Raw genomic sequence first — 23,485 nt, 5'->3', positions numbered from 1 at the left:
TTTGCTTGAAAGAATAAGTTTGTTTCGAAATATTTTGGGCGTCTCACATATGGTCACAGGCTTTCTCAGACCTGAGAGCTTGTTTATTTATGTGGAATCCAGAGGGGTTCAAACCCTGCTCTGTCACAGTCTGTCAGTGTCCACACGCACACACTGCCCTTCTTGTACACTCTCATGCTGTCTTGCACACGCACAGACATAACTATGCAGTCACAAACACACACGTACACACACATACACACACACACACCTGTCTGCCTGAGTCAGATCTGTAGCTGTGAATAATAGAAGAGTGGGCTGAGGTCAGACTATTCAAGTGCCGGGGAAACAGAGGAGAGGCTTTCACTTAAGCATTCCAGCCATTTTTAATAAGTCAGTGAACAAATTCATGTCTCCCAAAAACTAGGCCACAGCACAAAACACTATGATATCACCAGGAACAGACACTTGTAACAGTATTTGGTGGGTGACAAAAGCCCGGAGGCCGGACAAGAAAGTTAAAGCAGTAAATAAGCAGAGAATCTGTGCAGGGAGCTGAATGAACTGCTGCTTCCTTTTGTAATTGCAACCAATGATGTGCCCTTTAGAAAGACAGACAGCAGGGAAACTTGAGTAGAGATAGTATAATGCTATAACCTACGACAGCTCACCTTTGGACGTATCAAAACCATAAAGCTTGGATATAAATTTCACAGACATACAGTAGTATCTATATCTATTCAGATGTACTGTGAATTTACCTTGGGCTCTCCCTGTGTATCTGCAGTGCTCAGCTACATCCTAATGACTAACCCTCACACACATAGCTGGTCACCCGGATGTGGATGAGAGTGCATCGTTAGTGTGAGTGTCTGGTCACAAAAAGGTATTTTTTGCATAAATATGTATCTGTCCCGCAGGATCCTAATAAGTCATGTACCTTTATCTTGTCAACCTCATTTATTTTTGTGTGCTCATACATCACAATCATTCATGAGAATGTTTTTATTTCCTCATTATTTCTGGGACAATTTTCAAGTAGAGCCTGGTGTTTGCTGCCATTTAGTGGTGAAACTATGACATTACAGTCAAAACATGGCTCCAGTCCAGTGATCCATACAACTACTACCACTAATAATAACAGTAATAATGGAGATTGCATTTGGCTTAATCACTGTGACATATTAAAAAATAAAAACAATAATAAAATTAGCAATCAACAGTGTGTGTCCAGTGTGAATGATGCCTTTGAAAGTAAGTTATTGCATTTACTATGAAGGACCTCCTGTAAAAATGTGCTTTACCTGGTTGAATTCCAGTTTGGCTGGCTGCTACTTCAACTTCAGTCAGTGTAATTAAAGGGTGATTCGTGGTATTGGTAAGTATATTTGAGTTATTAATATCATTCTGGTTACAGCAGGCAGAATTATCACTGATTAACCTCAACGTCTAGTTTGCTTTGTTTTTTTCTCTGTTTTTTACCCATCATAATATTACTACATGTATCTATCTATTCTAGGCCTCCAGAACAGAGTGGTCCTACAACATCTGCTCACTCCACATATACCAGCAGCCTCCAGGTTTGTATGTCAAAATTATTGTCCATTTGCCCAATTCTTTTATCCATAAACATACATGGTTCTCCACCAACAATGTCTTGGACAGGTGCTCCACCCTCCGGATTGTAGCTTCTGGCTTTTTCCATTTGGCAAATTTCTGTTTAAATAGTGGTCAGTCTGTTGCCTCCTGCAGTTTTCAGATTATAGAGATTGGGATGGTAGGTAGAGGGAACCTGGAGCTGCCTCTCCTCAGTCTCTCAGGCTCAGTTCTTGGTGTTTTCCTCTACCAACTGTTTCTCAGTTGGCTGAAATGTCAACCATTTCAGCCAGTTTAATGCTGCGTCCCTATTTATAATGTTAAAAGACTGATAAACATATTATATTACACACTACTACATAAAAATTAATGACATAATTATAAACACAAGTATGAACCTTAATTACAGGCTTATGTATTTGAGCTCAGTGCCCTTAAACTGGGACCAGAGCATTTTGCAATAAAGCAGCTGCTGAGTTAACATCCCCTTCATTTGATTTTCAAATGCAATTATGTAGTAATATTACTAGATTGGATTCACATTTTAAAAACATGTTAAAATGCAGTTGGAGTTGACATTCTCATCACTAAACCTAGACATACTGTATGATAGTGTCAGGGTCCCGAGCCACTTGCCCACTTTGCCTTTCTGTTATCAGTATAAAAACCACACTGGCAAATCGATTGTGTACATCAGGTTTTTTTTTTCAGTAATCCTCATTACAGCGTATACAGTAGAATACAACTGGCTGGACATCAAGGTGCATGTGACACACAAAACAACTTATTATTCATGAAGTGATATTGTGCATGTTTTTGTGTGTATAATTACAATGTCACAGTTATACAAACATGAATATGTAAATCATACACGCTACCATAACCTGTTTATTGCTCTCCGTACAAAGAATGACAAGTTGCATCTAAGACGCGACAGTTCCCTGTAGTCGACACAAGCCGCAAAAACCATAGCGGAGGGAGGTAAAAGTTTGTAGCTGGAGCTTGTTTCCACAACAGAAATACACAATATGAATGTTTTATCAGGCTTAAATCAATAAATCATAGTTAAAGACGAAACTGGAAAACAGGACTATGTGAGTGTGAGTGTGTTCATGAAGGTGAGCTGAGGTACATCTGCAGAGCAGGGGTGAAGATTAGGACAGTTCCTAGAATCGACACTGTGAGGAAGGCCCACAGGAAAATCCTGTCCAACACCTGAGCCACAAACTTCCAGTCTTGTACTACCTGAAAGAGAGAGAGAGAGAGAGATTCTTCACGGTGTGTAAACATCTTTCATTCAGGACACAACAACTGCTCTGTGATCTTACTAAGCTTGTGCTGTGCAGAGCAAATGAGACACAAATCAGGAGTGAAGCACACAGCTACCAGTGTAAAAGTTTCAAAGGGAATGGATTACAACATTCACCCTCTGTCACCTCTCGTATGAAGTGCTCCTTTTTGATGTGACGGCTGATGTAGCGAACTGAACTGGTGGCTTTCTCCAGCATGGCCAGCCAGGCTTGGTTCTCGTCCTCCTTCCCTCCGAGGGGGCCCCTCTGCTGGCTGCCGCTGTGGCCAGGACCCCCCCTCCTCCCTGCACCTCTGCGGGGCTTCAGCTCCGGGCTGCGCATCTCCATATCTGGATAGTGATATCTACAAACAAAATAAGTAAATGCTCAAATCATGTGTTGAAATGTCTTTATGGATAAACCCCTTGAGATGTATCATCTCGTTTTCAAGGGGGTCCAAACATATAGACAAACATAAACTCAGAACTCAAACATGAAAACAGACACAACAAAAACAAACATGAAAACAGACACAACAAAAACAAACAAATAAACAAACAAACAAACAAACAAAACAGTCCACAACAATAAAGCGAACAAAGGACAAACCACAGTTACACAGAACTGCAGTTGGTGCTGTATTATGTGTGTTACCTGTCAGTGTGACCCCTCATACACAACAGTCTGGGCAGTTTCTGAAGGAAGAGGCTCTTTACCCAGGGGGCCATGGGGTGGTAGGTGGCAGAGGAGCGGTGATGGACGTTAATGACAAAGACGGTAACGATGATGGAGAAGGTGACAAATATCATGATAAATAGCAGATATTCTCCAATCAGTGGGATCACCTGTGGAGAAAAAAGACAAGAGTTTATTTTCCATAGTAACAAGGAGAACTGCCGTGTTAGAAATCTTGAGTAGTTTCAGTCTATTTGTGTCATAAATGTAAATAACTAATAATTCTTTCCCTCCTTGTCTCAGCACTTAAACAGCCCACATCAACCTAACTCACATGTCTTGCTACAGGTGACTGTTCAGGAGTGGTTTACTGTGTGAGTGCTGCAGCAATGCTTCGCCTGACTGAGGATCATCTCTATAATCAGGTCTTTTCTTTCTCATGCTGATATTGGTTATTGTATTTCTTTGCTGTCGGGGATCAGCCACAGACCAATGAACTTGTTCAAAATGCTGCTGCCAAAAGACAAGTATACATAACTCTTGTAATCTTCACTGGTTACCAGGTGTTCTCCAGTTGTTTTTGAATATTTCATGACTATTACAAAAGTTAGTGCTTGGTTGTTTTTTTTTAGCAGTGGTGTGGCTCTGTATCATTATTAAAGCAGAAGTAAGCTGAATGTTTGTGTTAATCTAAGTCTTAAATAGTTCTATCTTCCAACAGCAATCACTTATATACTGTAGAGTGTTTGGTCTGAAACACGGGTCTGTCAGTCACTCTGCTCTGGAGAAAACTTTCCTTGTAACCTACAACCTTTATCCAATGAGGAGAGAGAACGGCATAAAGGGGCGGTCCTCTCTGTGTGTGCAGCCAAGGGATGCGCGTGAATGTGGTGACGTAGGGACGAGGGCGGGGACTGCTAACTCCATCTGCTGACAGGAAGTTAGCCAAAACCACCGGATCACTTACTTCTGCTTAAGAAAAGTGCTATTTAAGAGAAGTTTAACATTTATTATCATTATTGTTCCTATTATTATTATTAATCATTATGAGGTACTCTCGACTTGGTGATATAATATGTTCCAGTTCAGCAGGAGAGTGGGGGAGATAACACACGGCACGAGTGAAAACACCTTCATCCTTCACTTATAGCTTTATTCTTACATTGAAGTATTTTTCCATCTCTGACCTGGATTTGTCTGCCAAATGATACACTGTAAATGAATACTGATGGATGACGTTTGCCAACACAGTCCGTTATGAAGCTTATCACCTTAATATGATTTTATTATGCTGCCTAAATCCTCTATATATTTAGGCAGCATTATAAAAATCATATTGGCAAAAGTCATCCATCAACATCCATTTATCTATTTTCTATACACCTCTTATCTGTATAGGGTCGCAGTGGGGGCTGGAGCCAATCCCAGCTAACACATGGCATGGACAGGGTACAGCCTGGGCAGGTCGCCAGTCTATCACGGGGCGCATATATGGCGACAAACAAGACACACTCACATTCATGCACTACAAGCAATTTAGAATGATCAACAATCAACCTAGTGTGCATGTTTTTTTTTTTGAGTACCCAGAGAGAACCCACGCAGACACGGGGAGAAATTGTTCCGAAACAAATTAAATAAGTATATGTTTCAAGCTTGTTTGTAGTGGAAGCTCCTCTTCCTGGTCCGTCCAAATCTCGCGCGATATGCCAAATCTTTTCGTAACAATTTCTCATGTTGAGGCTTCAATACAAGAGGGACATTACAGACGAGCACTATGGAGGTATTTGGATGTTTTTTGGTGTGTCTTTTTGGATGAAGAAAAGTGAGGCCCGTTCGCTACCGTCATATGGACATGCAGTGCTGCACGGAGCCCCGCTGTAACTCAGAGAAGCCACGGAGGACTCTGAAACTTCTCCCAGCCCTTAGTCCACATGAGGGTGAGTAGATAATGAAATTTGAATTTTGGGTGAACTATCCCTTTAAGATTACTTAATGAGGATAATTGTGCAAAGGGAGAAGTATGGATTTAGTAAAAACTCTGAGATGAACATGGCTCTCAACAGAAACAACCTTTAGGCTCCAAACCTTTGAGGACGAGGGGATGATTTCCTCTATGACCAGGAGGAACACAGTGAGCGACACCAGCACAGACGTGGAAAGCGACAGTTTCTCTCCTTCATCTGATGGCAAATAGAACACCAGCACCGTCAGGAAGGACAGGCCGAGGCACGGGATGATGAGGAAGAGGGTGTAGAACAAGGGCAGCCTCTTGAGGATGAAAGAGTAGGTGACAAACGGGTACCAATACACCCCGTCCCTCCTGCTCCCCTTCACTCCTGTGGCGTTAAGGATCTCCCACTCGCCGTTATCGAAAAAGTCCTTACGGTCCACGTAGTGATCCACCAGGACCAGGTCCACCATGTTTCCATCGTAAGTCCAGGAGCCGAACTTCATGGAGCAGTTCTGGCGGTCGAAGGGGAAGAAGGTGACGTCCATGGTGCAGGAGGACTTGTAGCTGGCGGGAGGAGTCCATGTGATGGTGCCGTCCCAGCGCACGATGGCTTTGGTCATCAGGGAGCCTTCGAAGCGACCGTCCGCACTGTGAAGGGAGGGAAAGAAGAAGGCAGTAAGGAAAGAGGCACCAAGCCAAGCAGACATGGTTAAGATGTGAATGAACACTGAGCAGCAGAAAGAGGCAAAGAGAGACAGGAATAAAGAAAGGAAAATTGATTCCGTTTACAAATGGGAAAACTGCTGGGTTATTTATTCTACTCAACCGCTGAGTTATGAAATGTTCTACCCATTATGGGTTATTTATTGGGGATTTGGGTTATTTTTGTGCAACTCATGTGCTGAGTCAAAAATCCATCAACCCAACATACATTGGTTGACCCAGCAGCTGGGTTAATTGTGCTTCAAACTCATATCGGTTGACTCAGCAGCTGGGTTATTTGTGCTTCGAACTCATGACATTCACTTCGACAGAAGTTTGCTCCTTCACACACACCAGGCTCTGTGCACCCAGCGAACGTCTGACTGAATACTTCTGGCGAGGCAATAATAAAAGGTTTGTGGACATTATATCTAATTCACATTGCCCTTGTTGCTTTAATTGTTGAAGTAACCGCGTATCTGTACAGTCAGGGCTAGTTGGTTGGTTTGGCTAACAATGTAACATTAGTTAGCCATTTAGCCGTTACCATAGCACACGCAGATACAGTTTTTTCTGTTCGGTCTCGGCCATTTACCAAATTAATTAATGAATTTAGATGAAAATGTACATGAACGAGTGGTCATGTTTATTTTGAGTTAGCTGGTTTTCTGTTACTGGGTTATTAAGGCCTGCTAAAGGCTTAGCCTAACGTTAGCCTACTAACGGTTACAACAAACGGCGCGAAACGAGGTCTCGCGAGAACAAAGTCTCACGCGCGATAACGAGGGGTGACAGAGCGGTCACGTTCATGGCTGCACTGTCATGTTCTTCTATGCAGCCGTTAAAATAAACAGCGTTATTTTTTTTCAGTAACAAGGAATCTAACTAATTACTATTTCCATCGTTACACCGCCGTTACCGACAATTAAATGAGGCGCGTTACAAACTACTCAGTGAAGCCGTTGTCCTCCGACTTGGCTCATCTCAGCCACAGAAGCTGCAAAACTGTTTTTTTTTTTCTCTCTCTCTCTCTTCTCTCTCCTTTGGTGAGGGGAGGGGGGAGGAGGGCGGGACGAGACAACCGCATAAGTGATGATGAGTGGTTGAGGCAGAGTAAGGTTTCATGCTAAGCCAATCAGAGGCAGTGTTCAGTTTGTACACAAACACGCACGCAGTTTAGCCTCACACACACAGAGTAGCAGAGGGAAGCTGCCGAGGTCGGAGGTAAAGTTGGCGTTTCAAAGTGGAAGTACAGAAACTACTGTAATCTCCTTGAGGCAAAAGACAAGGACACACATGTGAGGTGTAGCTACATTATGTCCCGGAGCGAAGTGTTAATTTCGAGCAATATAACGTGCTAGACACGTTGTTTTGAATGTTGATAAAGCTAAATATGCCCACAGGAACAGCTGTAGAACTACAGCGAATGAGTTGTGAAATGTTTACTACGACAGTGGCTGAAGACGAGGTCACATACTAATGGAAAGCTGAGATTAATTAACGTTAAGATATATTGTTTTAAGTTACCGGTACATACTCAGTGGTGCACGTAACGTTACAGTTACGTTATGCAGTTGTTCCAGACTTTAGACATGTCCGTCCTCTTCCCTCGTCTCTGACCAGGCAGCACCTCAGTAGTTTCGTGAGTGTTTTCCTGAACATCACTGTCTGTTAAATAGCTGTAGGTAACGTTAGGGATGCACAGTGTTGTTTTTACCGATGACCGACGCCGTGCTGTGAGTGTCCGTGCCTGAGTTGCCGTTGCCGCAGCTGTATAACAGCACTGCGACTTTTTACAGGCATTATCACTCCGCTGTTCAGCTGGACAGGAGCTAGTCAGAGCCAGGCTCCCCATACAGGAGCTGCTCCATCTCTCTGCTGCTACTACAGTTAGAAACCTGAACCTGACCTGGTCCGTTTAATTGGAGATAAATCTCTACTAAACACGGCTGGAAAAAAATCGCCGCGGGGGCAACTACGTTTTGACGGCGATGTGTTTTGATATTAGCGTTAGCTGTTGTTAGCCACGTAGCTCAGCTACTTAGCTTCAACTGTGTTTATATTGATTACATAGCAGATAAACAAATGTAATACGGTATCGATAACGTCTCTGTATGTCTTCACGCTGGTCCTGTTGCTCCGGTGCTAAACAGAAAACGGGCTCAGAACCAGAACCAGAACCAGCACTGGAAGCAGCTCGGTGGAAAAGCTTGTAGCTAGTAGCAAGCTAGTATGAAATGTTTATGTGTTGCCTGGCAACAGCCTTGTCTCCCTTCCAGTTGCGGAACTATTTCTGTTGGCGGAGCCAAATTAAATAAACAAACAAATCATAATCTCTTGTTTATTACTGTTCTAAAATGCGCTCGTAGCACTGTTGTATAAAAGCAATATCACGCGAGATGGAGTGCTGTTGTACTGTATATCAGCACGGTGTGATGATTATCCTACGACCGAATCACAGCCGTGCTGATATACAGTACAACAGCACTCCCTCTCGTGTGATATTGTGTGGTAGTAGGCTGACAACATCGCTAGCTAACACCGCTTTGACTACACTAGATCCATAGAGGTAACCATGACAACCGGTTCTTTCTGCAGTCAGGTTGTGCACGCATCCTGACTTGTTGGTAAACATATAATCCCTCTATAACTTACATTCTTTTCATTTTACAGATGTGTAACGTTATGTGCGTGTGTGAGAGGAAACCGGGACTGACTGTCGTATTAATCCCTCTGCCAGGTAAGATTTATATTTTATTTTATGTTCATTTTCAAACTAATCGAGCAGTCGGACACACTGTCTCCCTGACGTGTGTGTGTGTGTGAGGAAACTGGGACTGACTGTTTTATTTATCCTTCTCCCAGATGTCTGAAATGAAAGACAAGATTGCCAACCGTGATGGTCTTCTGCTTTGGTCAAAATATACAACGCAATGAGAGAGAGTACAACTCCACTACACAGCCACCAATAATCTTGTGAAGTAAAGTGATTGTTATAGTGATGTAAAGTTTTGTTCAGTTGACATGTGTGCAGTTCATCATATATATAAATTATGGCCGGGACTTTAACACGTTAATTAAGATTAATTAATTACACAAAAATGAACATGTTAAAAAAACGCATTTTAATCGCACTTATTTTTTGCACCGTGGAACGTTCTCACTGGATGAGTTTTAAGCGTACTGGTATACTGGAGCACAATATTTAACGAGTTAAAAAGCCGCTGACACTGATCACTGCAAGGGAGAGATGAGGTGAAAAGAGAATACAACACTGTTACCTGGTTGTATACTGGCCTCAGGCTGTACCATCGCTAAAACACAGACGACCAGTGAGTAATGAGTCATCACTGCCTGAGGAGTTTTAATGCAGCCTGAACGCAGCTCAAACAGACCCGGTCAGCAGCGACCAAGCTTTGATAAAAACACCGGATCCACACTGGTTTACACTATCCTCCCGTATTTTAGCCGGTCGCTACCGGAGCTTAATAAAATAAAAAATAAAAAACGCTCGTCGCGGTGCCGCGGAGAACAGCGGAGTTTCCTCTGCTGCAGCTGAACAGCTGACATGTGGTCAAGACGTAGCTATAGACCTGTCACTGTCTCATGTGTATTTCATATAAACTTCAACCACAGAGCTCTCTGTCTTCAGATTGTCCTGACCTGTCCCTGAACATCACACAGGGACAACATGGAGCTGCTGTGTGATTGGTTACTTAGTTTTTTTAATGTTTTCATCAGGCTGAGTTTCAACAAATCAATTTATGCTACTGTGATTTAAGTAGTTAAATACAGTAATCATCATAATGTAGTGGCAAGGAAAGACCATTTACCAAATAACGTGTTTCTTAAACATTTTTCATTGCGCTGTGCTCTAAAAATATACTAACAAATAATAGTGTATGAGGAATGTTCATCTTAAATTTCCCCCTTAAATTTAGATTCTCAGGAAAATCGCTGCTTATCAGTTAATCGATCGATAAGGTTCATCAACTAACGATTAATGATATCGATAATCTGCATCCAGTCTGTTGGTCGTACCACCTTCAGTCCATTATTCAATGGTATACTAAATTCCATGTGAAAAAAATTGCTTCTCACACGTTCTCAGGTCAAATATTTATGCGAGCCGATTAAAAATGTGATTAATTTTGATTAATTAATTACAAAGCCTCTAATTAATTAGATTTTTTTTTTTTAATCGAGTCCTGCCCCATATGAGGGAGGATTAGTTTCTCTACATTTTGTGATACTACTCATAAACAAGCTTGTTATCTTCACGTTGGCTTACATTCTTTTGGTTGTCTGCATTGATTTTGGCATGAAAAGTGTGCAAAAAAGAACTATCCCTTTAAACTACATCAAAGCTTTTTTTTTCCTTTTTTACATCAACCCAACTTTCATTCCCCAGTCATTGATATCTAGTGATCAGTAAGCCTGTGATACAAAATGAAAGGCAAAAAATATTCAGTTCAATAGTTTACTTATTTTTTAAAACTGCACAAGTAATACAGCTCCATCTTACTTGATCTTCTTTTTTAGCCTGGAAGAAACATGGTCGAGTACCTACATGAGCCAAGGCATCCAGACCGTACCCGTATGTCCTGACACTGGGAGACGACAGACAGCAAGCATCCCAGGCCTTCGTTGTCATTGCTGGACAGGCTGGTTACACCCGACTTTCTGAAACCCAGCGTTCCGAAAATAGACTTCTATTCATCGTAATGTGGAGTTTCCTATTTTTTTTAAGACCCCGCTACTCCGAAAAGGCTATTTGGGAAAACCCTCCATTCCGAAACCCCCCCACTCCGAAAGGACAGACAGATGCAATCATCTGTTTGTTATCAACTTTTTTGCATTGAGTGATATATAAGAATATGAATTTGAGTAGTTTTTTAAACTGTAGCTTCTTGTGAATATTTCTGGTTTCTGAATCCATTATGACAATAAACTGAGTGTCTCTTTGGCTTGTGGACAAAACAAGAAATTTGAGGATGTCATCTTGTGATTTTTCAATATTTTTTGACATTTAATTGACCAAACAACTAAATCGATTAGCAGATTAATAGCAGATTAATCAATAGTGAAAATAATCATTAGTTGCAGCCCCATATACACAATATAGGTTTGTAGTTGAACAGTTTAATAGACAACAAATGTGTAGTTGAATGAACCCTGAATTGTAGTTAATTTGACCCAGCATTTGGGTGGAGTATATAACAAATATATGTAGTTAAAACAACCCAGAATTGTAGTTAATTTGACCCAGCATTTGGGTGGAGTATATAACAAATATATGTAGTTAAAACAACCCAGAATTGTAGTTAATTTGACCCAGCATTTGGGTAGAATATATAACAAATATATGTAGTTAAAACAACCCAGAATTGTAGTTAATTTGACCCAGCATTTGGGTAGAATATTTAACAAATATATGTAGTTAAAACAACCCAGAATTGTAGTTAATTTGACCCAGCATTTGGGTAGAATATATTAACTCATCTGTTGGGTTAAAATGGACCAACCCATCATGCTGGGTCAAATTAACTACTGCTGGGTTGGTGCAATAGTGACCCAGCGGGTGAGTTATAAAACAACCCAAATTGGGTTATTTTTAACCCAACTGTTTTTAGTGTGAAGAGTGCTGCATAACTCACTTTTCATAAAGGACGATGTCAGGCAGCCATATGGTCTCTGAGGGAACTCTAATGGAGGTAATACCCCCGTAGTCATCAGGATTCCACTTCAGCTTTACATCAACCCACTCCTTAAAAAAATAAATACATAGCAATGCATTTTAGTATGATTATGTAAGAGAGTTGCAGGTGCAGCTTTTCCACTTCAGCACCACGGACAGCACCAGTGAACTAACTGCACACCGCAAATGGAAACTAATGTGTGTTTCTTGTTGTGTGGTTGTCCTCAGTTTGCTTATTGCCATAGCCACAGTCTTGTTTGTGCATCTTAGAGTCGACATCTTATTCAGTTAATCAATTTACTCTGGCTGGGTTCTTTATTGTGTGGCACTTTCCAATAACGTTCAAAGTGCTGCACATGAAAGGCATTCAAGATGGAAAGAAACACAGCACATATAAAAAGGAAAATGTGAAATTAAAAAGTAGATAAAAGCCGACTAGAACCCAATAAAACAGAAGTATAAAATTTACAGTGCAGCTGCACAGCGAGATATAACTGAAAAGCCCCAAATGTAATTTAATTAAAGGCAAATAGGAAAGTAATAAACTTCAATTCGAACTAAATAAAAGCTGGAGCGGATTGTGGATTTTTTGAGAGCTTGTTCCCGATATGTGGTGCTAAAAGACAACAGTGTTGATTTTCCATGATTGGTCCGCCTGTCCAGATCTCAAACTGATTTAATGAAGATCAACTGATTAAAAAATGAAATTTAATTTCTTAGGATTTATCAACTACCTTTTTCGTGTACAGTAAGTACTGTCTGTAGGCCCATCAGTATGAGCAGTGTTCATCCTTACCTGCCAGAGCCAGACATTAGTCGTCATCAGCTGGTTCTTCTCATCCTGCAGGAAAAAGGAAAGACATTTCTGTTCAGTGTTTAGAAATCTTTCCGGTGCTCACTGGGAATGACAAAAGAGACTAATGAGGAGGTGAGGAGCAAACCAGAAGCTGGAGACTAAAAATTTGAGAGAGATGAAAGAAAGCACTTAAACCTAGTTAGAAAAGATTTTCTTTTTTTCCAAAGTGGGTTAATTGCTTCTCTTGCTTGCCACAGTGGAAGTGGACTGGAACAGCTCTGGGGTTAAGTGCCTTTAGGAAGGATATCTGCACCATTTAATGAGAGAGAGATGCAGAAGTGAGAAACTAAGTGCCAAAACTAATATATGTGCTGCTGCTTCTTTTGCCAGGATGAGGTATTGACGTGCCCCGTACAGAAACAGCTGAGAGACACGCAAAAGGAAAAGGAATGGGGGAGGAGGAGGAGGAGGAGGAGAATTTTTAGCCTTTCAAAGTGAGCTATGTAAAAGTGGGTGCAGGAAGATCCTTGAAGAAATGTAAAAAGTAAATCTGGTGTAAAAGGAAAATCTATGGGATAGATTTTGTGGTTTGTTTGCCTTCGACATGGGCTGAGGCAAAGCTGATTGCACACCCGTCCTCTGTGAGTAAGAATTGATCTGAGTTTCTGAGGAGGTTTTTTTTGTTTGTTTGTTTTTGAGATACAACAGAAGCCAGAATACCACAAGATGGCGCTCTACCAAATGTAATTTCTGCATGGCAGGAGTACAAACCTTTAAATGCTGATGTAGTCAAATGTGACCCTCAGTGGAGATGGGGGGAGGGGGGGTCTTTTGTGTGGGTGTGTGAGTGTGTGTATGTCCTTGTGTAAATAATGAATGTGATCTGGTTCCTCTCAGCCTGATGGCCACATTACATTCTCTGCCTGCTGCTGTGAAAGACCACTTTGGACTTCTCTTTTAACCTTTCCGCCTCCCTCTCCTCTTTACTCCCTTCCTGTCTCCCTTTAAATCCCTCGGCTCCTCACCTTCTTTCTGATTTATCCTCACACTTTTGTCTTTAATGTATCCCCTGTGCTACAGTTCCTCTGCTGACCTCCCCTGATAACCACCCTCTCTCACATTTGTATTTTCCTCAAGCTGCTCACAGTACTATCTCATTTAAGTTTCATTCCCTCCTTCCTCCCTTGCTTTCCCCTTCTCATTCCAAAAAAATAACAACCATTAAATTAAAACAGTGTTTTATTAACCATGTTAACCACGAGGAAACTTAAATTCAAGCAGTGAATTTCATTAAGATGTTGTGCTGGTTTTGGTCTCATGGAAGCATTAAAGCATCCTTGTCTGGCTCCAGTTTGCTTAAGGGCGCCAACGATATTCAAATACTTTCATCTATCTAATAGTAATGTAATGCATAATGGCTGGCAAGGGCAGTACACAAAGTATCACTGAAAAAAACACAGTCATGTCCTCAGTATTCTCATTTCATTTTGTTTTTGTAACCTGAAATGACTTCATATTCTCTCATTTAAAAATATAGGCACAATTTACATTCTGTTTGACTATGTTTGGGCCTAAAAATCAATAAGTAATTAAAGGCCTCGGCATTTTCACCAGAAACACTATAATTCAAGACAGGAAAATAACATACAAGTATAACTGAGCCATTAAGTTGACTGAATAATGAGCCTAATTCAGAAAAAAAATCACTTGGTCTGGTCTGGTTTCTGTTCCAATTCAATTTTCTGGGGTGATGGAGGGTGTGTTGATGGAACTGGTGACCTCAGTATTTTTCAAATTCCAGCTATAGCTCAACATCTGTAAAACCATTTTACTTTTCATTGACTTTTCGAAGGCCAAACTGATTTGACTAATTTACCTTCTTCTCCTCATCCTCCGTCACTATTACTAAAAATGTAAAGTGAGCTCACGAGCTGCATGCAAATAAGACGTAAAACGTTCAAATCAAGATCTGTTGGCTTATTAAAACACATGGTATTGATCCTGCTGTCAAGAAACATAATTGAACTGGGCAATGAGGACGGTGCACGGATGAGCTTTATATTCTCCCCACGGCCCATTCTATCCATATAAATTAAAATGATCCTGACCATTGTCCTCCCTGTGTGTGTGTTTGTGTGTCTGTGTGCTGTGTCCTTACCACATCAACCAGCTGTGAGATCTTGAGTCCGAAGCGTACGGTGATGGTGTCATTGGCGTGTTGGACAGGACGAACCCACTTCTGATAACCTCTGAAAAGGTTCCTCAACAACGAGTCCTCCAACTCAGCCAGAGACACAAAGTCCTCTTGAGCTGCAGGGACAGGCACAAGACACACAGGAATTAAGTCTGGTCTTATAAATAAGATAACAGTGTAGCTATGGATATGATAAGTGCTGAAATGAATCAATAAATGTTACATAAATCTGCCTCCAAGTGTTTTATAGATGGAACAAGGCTGTGGGTCTACAGCTATAATGGCATAAGTCCTGTTTTGTTTGATCAATAGCCCAAAACCATTTGATGTCAATTCATCTGGTAACTGTCGTAGCTGTAAGCAGAAATAATATTGACCATGTTCATATCTTAGTTTAGAATTTTAGCTTGCTAAGATTTGCTTTTCTCTAAGTAGACCTTGGGCTGATGGAGATGTCATTACTTTTGCAGGTATTTGGCCAGAAACCAAGGTATTGACCGATGGAAGTTTTGACCTGATGGTGGTAGTAAATGAACAATTTAGGGAACATAAAAGGGGCCATATTTCATTCAGAGTGCATCAAACTTCATGACTATCCATCCTGAAGTTGTCCATGGCGTCTGGCTTAAAACCACCAATGCCAACCACACATTATTAGAGAAATGGTCAAGGGGAAAGCTACGTTATTAGGTGTCAGGCAGCTCTTTTGTCAGCACTTTTTCTGCACATTTTATGCAAGTGGATGTTGCTTCAGGAATTCATCCTCTGGGTGCCACAAGTGTCCATAAAAACTGTTAATTGGTAAAAGGTTTAAAGGGTAATTGCCGTTTTTTACAATCTGGACCTTATTTCTAGCATAAAATACGATCATTTACTCACCCAGATAGCTTTGGTGTCATTACAAGTCGGTCCGACGAAATTAGATCCAGCTGAGAGCCGCGTATATCCATATAATGTGAGTCTACAGGGCAGCAGAATGCAGCCTCTAAATAACACATTATCTGCTGTGAAACTCGTTCATTTCACCAATATTTAGTTCTGATAGGCTAGTGCTATTCCCCTCTGAGTCCGGGGTTAGCTGTTACCAACATCCGCGGTCTGTAGGTTGACCTACTGACCTCTGACCTGGATGATGTCATCTCCGACCGCCGCGCGGCTTGTTGCTACCGCTAATGCTACAGTTCGTTTCTGCGTGTTTCCGACTTGTCAGAACAAAATGAGCAGCTGGATGAAGTTCAGCTCCAACAGGCTTCCTCTCCACAACCCGGACTCACTAAAACTCTTCCTAAAATGAACCCGAATGCCGAAGTGGAATGATTATTATCAGAATGAGCTGGGAAGCGCTCGGAGATGACATCATCCAGGTCAGAGGTATAGGTCAATCTACTGTTACTGGATGTTGATAACAGTTAACCCCGGACCCAGAGGGGAATAGCACTAGCATATCCTAACAAAATATTGGTGAAATGAAGGAGTTTCACAGCAGATAATGTGTTATTTAGAGGCTGCATTCTGCTGCCCTACAGACTTACATTATATGGACATACGTGGCTCTCGGCTGGAGCTAATTTAATCGGAACGACTTGTAATGACACCAAAGCTACCTGGGTGAGTAATTGATCATATTTTATGCTAGAAATAAGGTCCAGATTGTAAATTCCCCTTTAATTGCAATACATATTTTAGTTTCCAAGATATTTCAGTCAGACCGACATACCAACATTGTCATGCCATTAAAACAGCAAACACTGATTGCCTCCGTCACTAAATTGTCAGGATCTGCTGATTTGATTCTCTTAGCTTTACATTAGTGTTAAAGGGACAACGAGGAGTTTTGGAAAAGTGAAGTGTTTCCACACTACATGTATGAGCCTCCGCACCGTGAAATTCTTTGACCGGCGCAAGACAGACTCATGTTTTCATTCATCAAGAATTAAAGTCAGAGGTTGGAAGACGATCACAAACCGTCGTAGTTCCGACCATAAACGGCGATTCGGCGGCGTTATTCTCATGACTCGCCACGAAACCGAAAGTAAAGTACCGGAGATTCATCCACATTAACGTGAGACTTTTTTATAACCAAATAGAAACTCCTCATTGTCCCTTTAATTGAAATCATGAGTATTTTGGTTTGTATTTGACTTAAAAATATGTGAACGTTATTGGACTTTAGGTAACTCTAATGCAAAACAATTATAGCTGTAGCCGCCCTTATTGCTTATTATATATCTAGTTAACTGACATGCATGCAATATTGATGTGCATGAATACCCAGACAGATGTGCTCATAAATGTCATCTTCTTTCCAGTGTTACATGACTTTGAACATACAGAGACACAGTGGTGCGTGAACAAAGTGAATCACCTCTCCAGAGTCTCAAAAGGAAGTGGATGGAAAAATTAAGGCAGGGCCTGAGAGTCTCTCTCTCTCACACACACACACACACACACACACACACACACACACACACACACACAGTCAACCCTGACCTGACAGCTGGTCATGGCCGAGTGAATGCATCTAAGCTCCCAAGGCTGACAAAATGATCATGTTGACATGATCACCTCAGACAGAACAATGGCCAGGGGAGACGAGCTGAGCTCCGAGCGCTTTGTGCAGTCAGGCACAAGACATAATAGTCAGTTAAAGAGTGACGCTCACTCTGAGCAGGAGACGGTGCAGCCAAGGAATGGCGCTTTCATTTCACCAGCCGCCGTTAAAGTGAAGACAGCTGGGAGATATCAGGTCTCTTAGGTAGACGATTACAGAAAACACAACTGTGATGTTTTCCAGAGCAAGTAAAATGTGTGTACTGTGTAATTCACTTCGGTTCAACTTCACTTCTCTGTTCACACCTCTGTGTAGGTACAGAGAGGTAAAACCCAGAGGAGCGCAGTGTAAAAACACTCTCAGTAAAAACAGTCTAAAAGGCTGTTCAAGGACAATTTAATGACTTGTACTTTAGTGAAAGTTCCCATGCTTGGCTTTAACGGCTCATCAAAAGCTTCCAGTATACATCCTGTTGAACTGTCCTTCAGCAAGAAACTGAACCGCTTCTCTGTTACTCACTGTGTGTAACTAAGATGAAGATGACAGTGGCATGCGCTGGTTGCTCAGAGCATTATGTGGTATTTGTAGTTGAGCTACTCCCACAGTAACTCGGCAGCTCTATCAGCTCAGAGCTCAGAGCATTTGTCCACATAAGAGGGAGAGATTTTGGCACCGCCAGTGGTGGTGGTGCTGCGGCGGAGGCTGATAGACAGAGACGAGAGTTCGAATCAACAGCCTCTCAAACAAGGGGAATGGAGCAGAAGAGTGGAAAGAGCTGATAAGGGAAGGAGTGAGACAGGCTGACCCAGAGCAATTCCCTCCAGTGTCTGAGAGAGACAGAGTGAGGGGGCAGGGAAGAGGTTGGGTCTGAAGGAGAAGTTAACTCGGGCAAAGGGAATAAGGACAGACACCGAAAGAGATAGAGAAGAGAAAACAAATTTCCATTTCAGCTTGTTTCTGAACACAAAGGTCTATACTAAGCAAGACATCCCCTCACAGCCAACATCCTGCATGCATTAATTGGTAATGTGTATGCTGCTATTGCAAAGAGAGAAAGATTATTTCTCTGAAGCATCCTGAACTAACACCTCCGGGGTGGAGAGGCAAATTGTGCAATAACAGTTTCATTTTCTTTTTGCGTTTGATGTATTTTGTTATTATGTTGTTGTCATATTTTTCCAGGGGCTAGATCAGGTTGCAGTTATTAGTATTATCTCGAAAAAGTTATTATTAAGGTCAGCAGTCATGAAAAGGTATGTATGAATGTATGAAATTGACTTGCCACCTGTTTGGTTAACCTTGTTGGGTCTGTTTACATGAGTTCGGTTGAGGCTATTTTCTAACGTGTTTCATCGGTAACACTTTATAATACGTAAGTACACACTAAACATTAGTAAAGAATTAATAAACACTGAATTCTTCATTTATAACACATAAATACTCATTAGTATGCATGAACGTGAGAGTGCGCCCCAGGCAAATTCAATACAGGACTCTTTAGGCTGTAAAAATGTCATTAAATGACGTCAGTTCGAGTAAACTCTGGACTATATACCTTCAGGACATTTGGATTGCAGTGGACGAGCAGTGTGGAGGAATATTATTATTTTGGTGAACTATTCCTTTAACCATGTCCACGTTAATATGGTTTCATTTCAAAAAAAGGGAAAAAAAAACCCATCTCTTTCTACTCGAGCATTTTAGCTCCATATCAGGAGCAATTCCCGTCCATACGATCACACCTGAAAATGCATGCATGCATAACCATCCACCTACACTGGGCATGATGCACCAGAGCATCTACGCTGCAGCTGATTAGTTACCTAAAACTGTACAAACCAGGAACAGTAAAGGCCATTGTAGAAGTAAAATGTAACTGCACAACAGCTACTGACAAAAACGGGGTCAGCAATGCTTGTAATTTGTTATCCAAATTGTTTACACAACCGATAGTCAGGATCCAATCAGGGAAGGACAGCGGTTGTCTCCATCATTGTCTCCCAAGGTCTAAGTTTCCATCCATCCAGACTAAAAGGCAACCACAGTTCTAAATTAAGATGGATCCTGTGTTTTTATACTTGTCTGTTTTAAAGGGTTCCAAATATCCAGAGTAGTGATGATGCCAGGTGGGAAAAGATACACAGGTTATCACTTTAAAACATTTGTTCGATTTGTTCTTTTCATGGAGAAACACAGGTCACCAACTTTATATTTTGCATCACTCTACTATAACATCATCACTAATAGACAAATCCTCACAAAAAGGTTGAAATATTGCAGCCTAACCCGAGATATTGTGAATTTATTCCACATCCTTGGACAAGCCTGACACAACACTCACCATCACTGACAGTTTTGGCTGGAGATTCAGATGTGTTACGCCAGTAGCAGCTAATGCAGCCTTAGGCTCAGGCTGTAGTTTAGTCCGGGGCTGTCAGACACATAGACATGGACAACACGCTGACATTTCTAATGAGACAGTGTGGTAGGTGTGATGTTGCTGTCATATACAGAGTTAGGGAATGATTAAAGAGTGTAGAATGCTGTCACTGGCTCTGAATATTCAGACAAACAACTATGTGTGTCTTCAGGTGCTTTAGTGTGTGTGTGGTCATGGGCCTGAGCGATCCCTTGGTTTTGGCTTTTCCTCAGTCTCCTGCTTCCTCTTTAGAGTTGTGGAATCTGAATTTAAAGTACAGTACCATACAGATTACCTCCCATTGCATCAGATTCCCTGTGCAGCGGTTGGTTTGTTACGGGGCATCAGTACACATCAGCTGAATCCAATCTACTCTACTATCTCCACAGGAAGCAGACAAACCAAATGAACCAACTTCCCATTGTTCAGCAGAAAACAGATCTTAGAAGCCTTATTCTTATCTGTTTTAGATTATGGTGATGTCATTTATAGGAATGCCTCGGCCTCCACACTTGGTACCCTGAACCCCATTTACCATTCTGCCATTAGATTCATTACTGGTGGTAACAGCTATTTGACTCATCATTGTGTTTTACATGAGAAGTTGGGCTGAGCCCCTCTATCTTTAAGACGAGACAGGCATTGGCTCTTATTTTTTTTATAAAGTTTTAATTGGAAAAATGCCATCATATATTACTTCCCTGCTAAGTCAGTCTCACAATTCCACGGACAAACACCTCATTTGGTAGAACTGCTTTTAGTTTCTTTGCAGAATCCACCTGGAATCATTTACAACTAACACGGAAACTACAGACACTTGTGTCTCTGGGTCAGTTTAAAATTATGATAACAAACTCCTCTGTCTATGAATGAATGTCTATGAAATGTTTTACAGTAATTGATGAAACTGTCTTCTGTGTTCTTTCCTTCTTTGACTTGTGCTGTGTTGATGTTGTCTTATTTTGTGTTGTAAATACTGTATCTGACTTGTACTCCCGACATGATTGAAAATGAGGGCTTGCTCTCAATGATTCTCGAGATTAAATAAAGCCGGAAAAAAAAAAAAGCTCAGCCTCAAGATCCTCATCAGCAAAAACACAGAAAAGCCAAACCAGTCGAACACGTTGGGGATGGACTCTGCTACGAGAACCTGCTGCCTCATTTAGATAAAGGCTGAGTGACTGTGTGTGTGTGTGTGTGTGTGTGTGTGTGTGTGTGTGTGTGTGTGTGTGTGTGTGTGTGTGTGTGTGTGTGTGTAGCTGATTGAGCAGAGGTGAAGAGGTAGGAGAGTATTGATTAGATCGTACCGTCTGATGGCTGGGGTCCCTGTGAGGAGATTGTGATGCATTGTGTCCTTGTGCCTATAGTATATGTGTATGCAGGTACTATGCCTGTATGGGCAATAAGACAATGTGTATCATGTGCACACGCTAAGCATATGTGCACATAAGAAAGGGAAATTACAGTTTGCTGATGATTGATGGAGACACAGCGGTGACCCATCATCCCCCCCAACCCCCCTGCCTTCTCCTCAATCTGAAACACCCCACGGGCGACACAGTGGTATGATCACTCTGACACCGCCACCATCTGTTCACCGTGGAACCACAGTGGGATGTACCACAGAGAGGGGTAATAGGATGACATGGAAACCAGAGGGGAACCTTTTTTTTTTTTACACACTAGTGGAAATTAAGTTTAACATTGTGGGGTTTTTTTTTCTTGTTGTTTTTTTCTCAGAGCAGGAAACGGGGACATTGTCTGAGACAAGTAACCGGAGAAACATTGAGGTAGCCTCCAGTAGACAAAAGCAAGCTAGCTTATCTGATGTACCCACAATGCAACAGGACAGGTGCTCTCAAGGGGAGCCAAGAAATACCCTTAAGGAGCAGCATGAGAGCACACGCACACACACACACACACATGCACACATGATACACAATGTGAAAGACGCTGATCATCACATGACCAGAGGTGACCACATGTGTTCAGTGTTACTGTTGTATTTGCTAAACCATGCATGGGGAAAATGGTCCTGATGCTGAAACATGATCTCTGGAAACTTTCTGTTGACCTAAATTGGAGGCAAACATCTTAGACGTGAAGCTGACGTGGTGTGTGAGAGAAGGTTCTGAGTCCACTCTGCTTCCTGCAGGTGTCATTGATCAAAACCAGATCAGTGTCAGTTTAACATGTGCTTCCTCGTCAATTTAAGTGTGGACTGAGACTGGGACAGCTAATTGGTCACTGAGGGTGGATTAATCATTTTCATCAACTCATCCTCTCACCACCCCTTCTCCCTTTCTCCCTCTCTCTCTCTCTCTCTCTCCCTCTCTCTCTCTCTCTCTCTCTCTCTCTCTCTCTCTCTCTCTCTCAGGCTCATACATATACAGTAGCTATACAGCAAGCAGGATTTACAGCATGTGCTGCCAAGAGCCTCTCCATCTCAAGATTAGAGTAGTGTAAATGCCTTAGAGTAAGCTGATATCAACACACACACACACACACACACACTTGGACACAAACACTGTGAAAAAGAATTTGGACCAGTGTGTGCTTTTCTGTTTCACAGCCACAGTGCCACGATTTTTTTTTATTCTTCACTTTTCACAACCAAAAACCTGTGAGACAAAACCCGAAATGACAGTTTTATTATATGAGGGGATTCGACTCTCTTTCAGTTGAGTGTGTATTATTAAATGTTGTGTTTATCTCTGGTTCCTCTGCTGGAGCAGTGTTATTGAGCCTGTCCTGCTCCCAGGAGGCGCTGCGCTCCGCTCCTTTAATTAATCATGAACGCGCTCTTCTCACCTGACCCCGTCATTTTTGCTCCTGCCGGCTCACACATGATTAAAAGTAGGAATCAAACAGTATGATCTGCTGTTTGGTTTAAAAAAAAAGAAAAAAAGTCTTGATCCGTGTGTGTAGCAGTGTGCAGGACGGCTGTGGTCTTCCTTACCTTGCATAGTAGCCTTCCCGAGCACCAGGCAGAGCCACAACACCGCGACCGCAAACTTCATCATGCTCCCCTCTTATCGTCTGCAAAGCCCCGTCAGGATGATCAACCCGTCCCACTGCCCGGCCCCTCACAGCCCCGCGGGTCGCATCTCTTCCAGTGGGACCTGCGCCGGATCCCCGCTGTGGTCTCCAGGTTTAGTGATGAAGGGCAGTCAGTCAGTCAGTCAGTCAGTCAGTCAGTCAGTCGGTTGGTCGGTGGCTTGTTACGTTTAAACGCGGAGCGGCAGCTTCAGCAGCTTCACTCAGTCTTTCCTTCCTCCGGTTCTGTCGCCGCTTCTCTTTCCCAGCAGCCTCTCTCCGCGTGCGCGTGTCAATGTAGTGTGTGTGCGCGCGCGTGCGAGAGTGTGTGTGTGTGTGTGTGTGTGTCCGGGGCAGAGATGGATGCCGCCGGAGCGGAGTCGATGTGAGGGCGGGACGGAGGAGGGCTGGCCCGTCAGAGGATGGAGGGACAGTGACTGGGGAGGACAGATCTGTCCTCACCCAGAGCTAAAGAAAAATGAACACACACACAAACAAGATAAAGCGATGAATAAATGCTGAGGTATTCGTTCAAAACACGAACTATAACAATGCTTTTAGATTGATTAAATTAATTAGAATAAAAATGAATATTG

At 42.1% G+C, this 23,485-nt stretch overlaps 1 protein-coding gene across 1 annotated transcript; it reads right to left on the bottom strand.

Annotated features, from left to right (window-relative positions):
* Positions 1-2,257: 2,257 nt before the first annotated feature.
* Positions 2,258-23,271, bottom strand: chrnb3a (cholinergic receptor nicotinic beta 3 subunit a). Its single transcript, XM_085762160.1, has 8 exons — positions 22,813-23,271; positions 14,848-14,999; positions 12,690-12,734; positions 11,853-11,962; positions 5,628-6,141; positions 3,519-3,709; positions 3,012-3,228; positions 2,258-2,820 (listed from the first exon to the last, which is right to left on the bottom strand). The coding sequence occupies exons 1-8, from the start codon at positions 22,874-22,876 to the stop codon at positions 2,686-2,688; spliced, it is 1,428 nt and encodes a 475-aa protein (XP_085618286.1). The 5' UTR covers positions 22,877-23,271; the 3' UTR covers positions 2,258-2,685.
* Between the last annotated feature and the right edge of the window lie 214 nt (positions 23,272-23,485).

Source organism: Trachurus japonicus, chromosome 1 (assembly GCF_045865225.1).
Source record: "Trachurus japonicus isolate A0001 chromosome 1, Traja_1.0".
In the NCBI taxonomy this organism is placed as follows: domain Eukaryota; kingdom Metazoa; phylum Chordata; class Actinopteri; order Carangiformes; family Carangidae; genus Trachurus; species Trachurus japonicus.
This window is presented reverse-complemented; position numbering and strand designations above follow the sequence as displayed.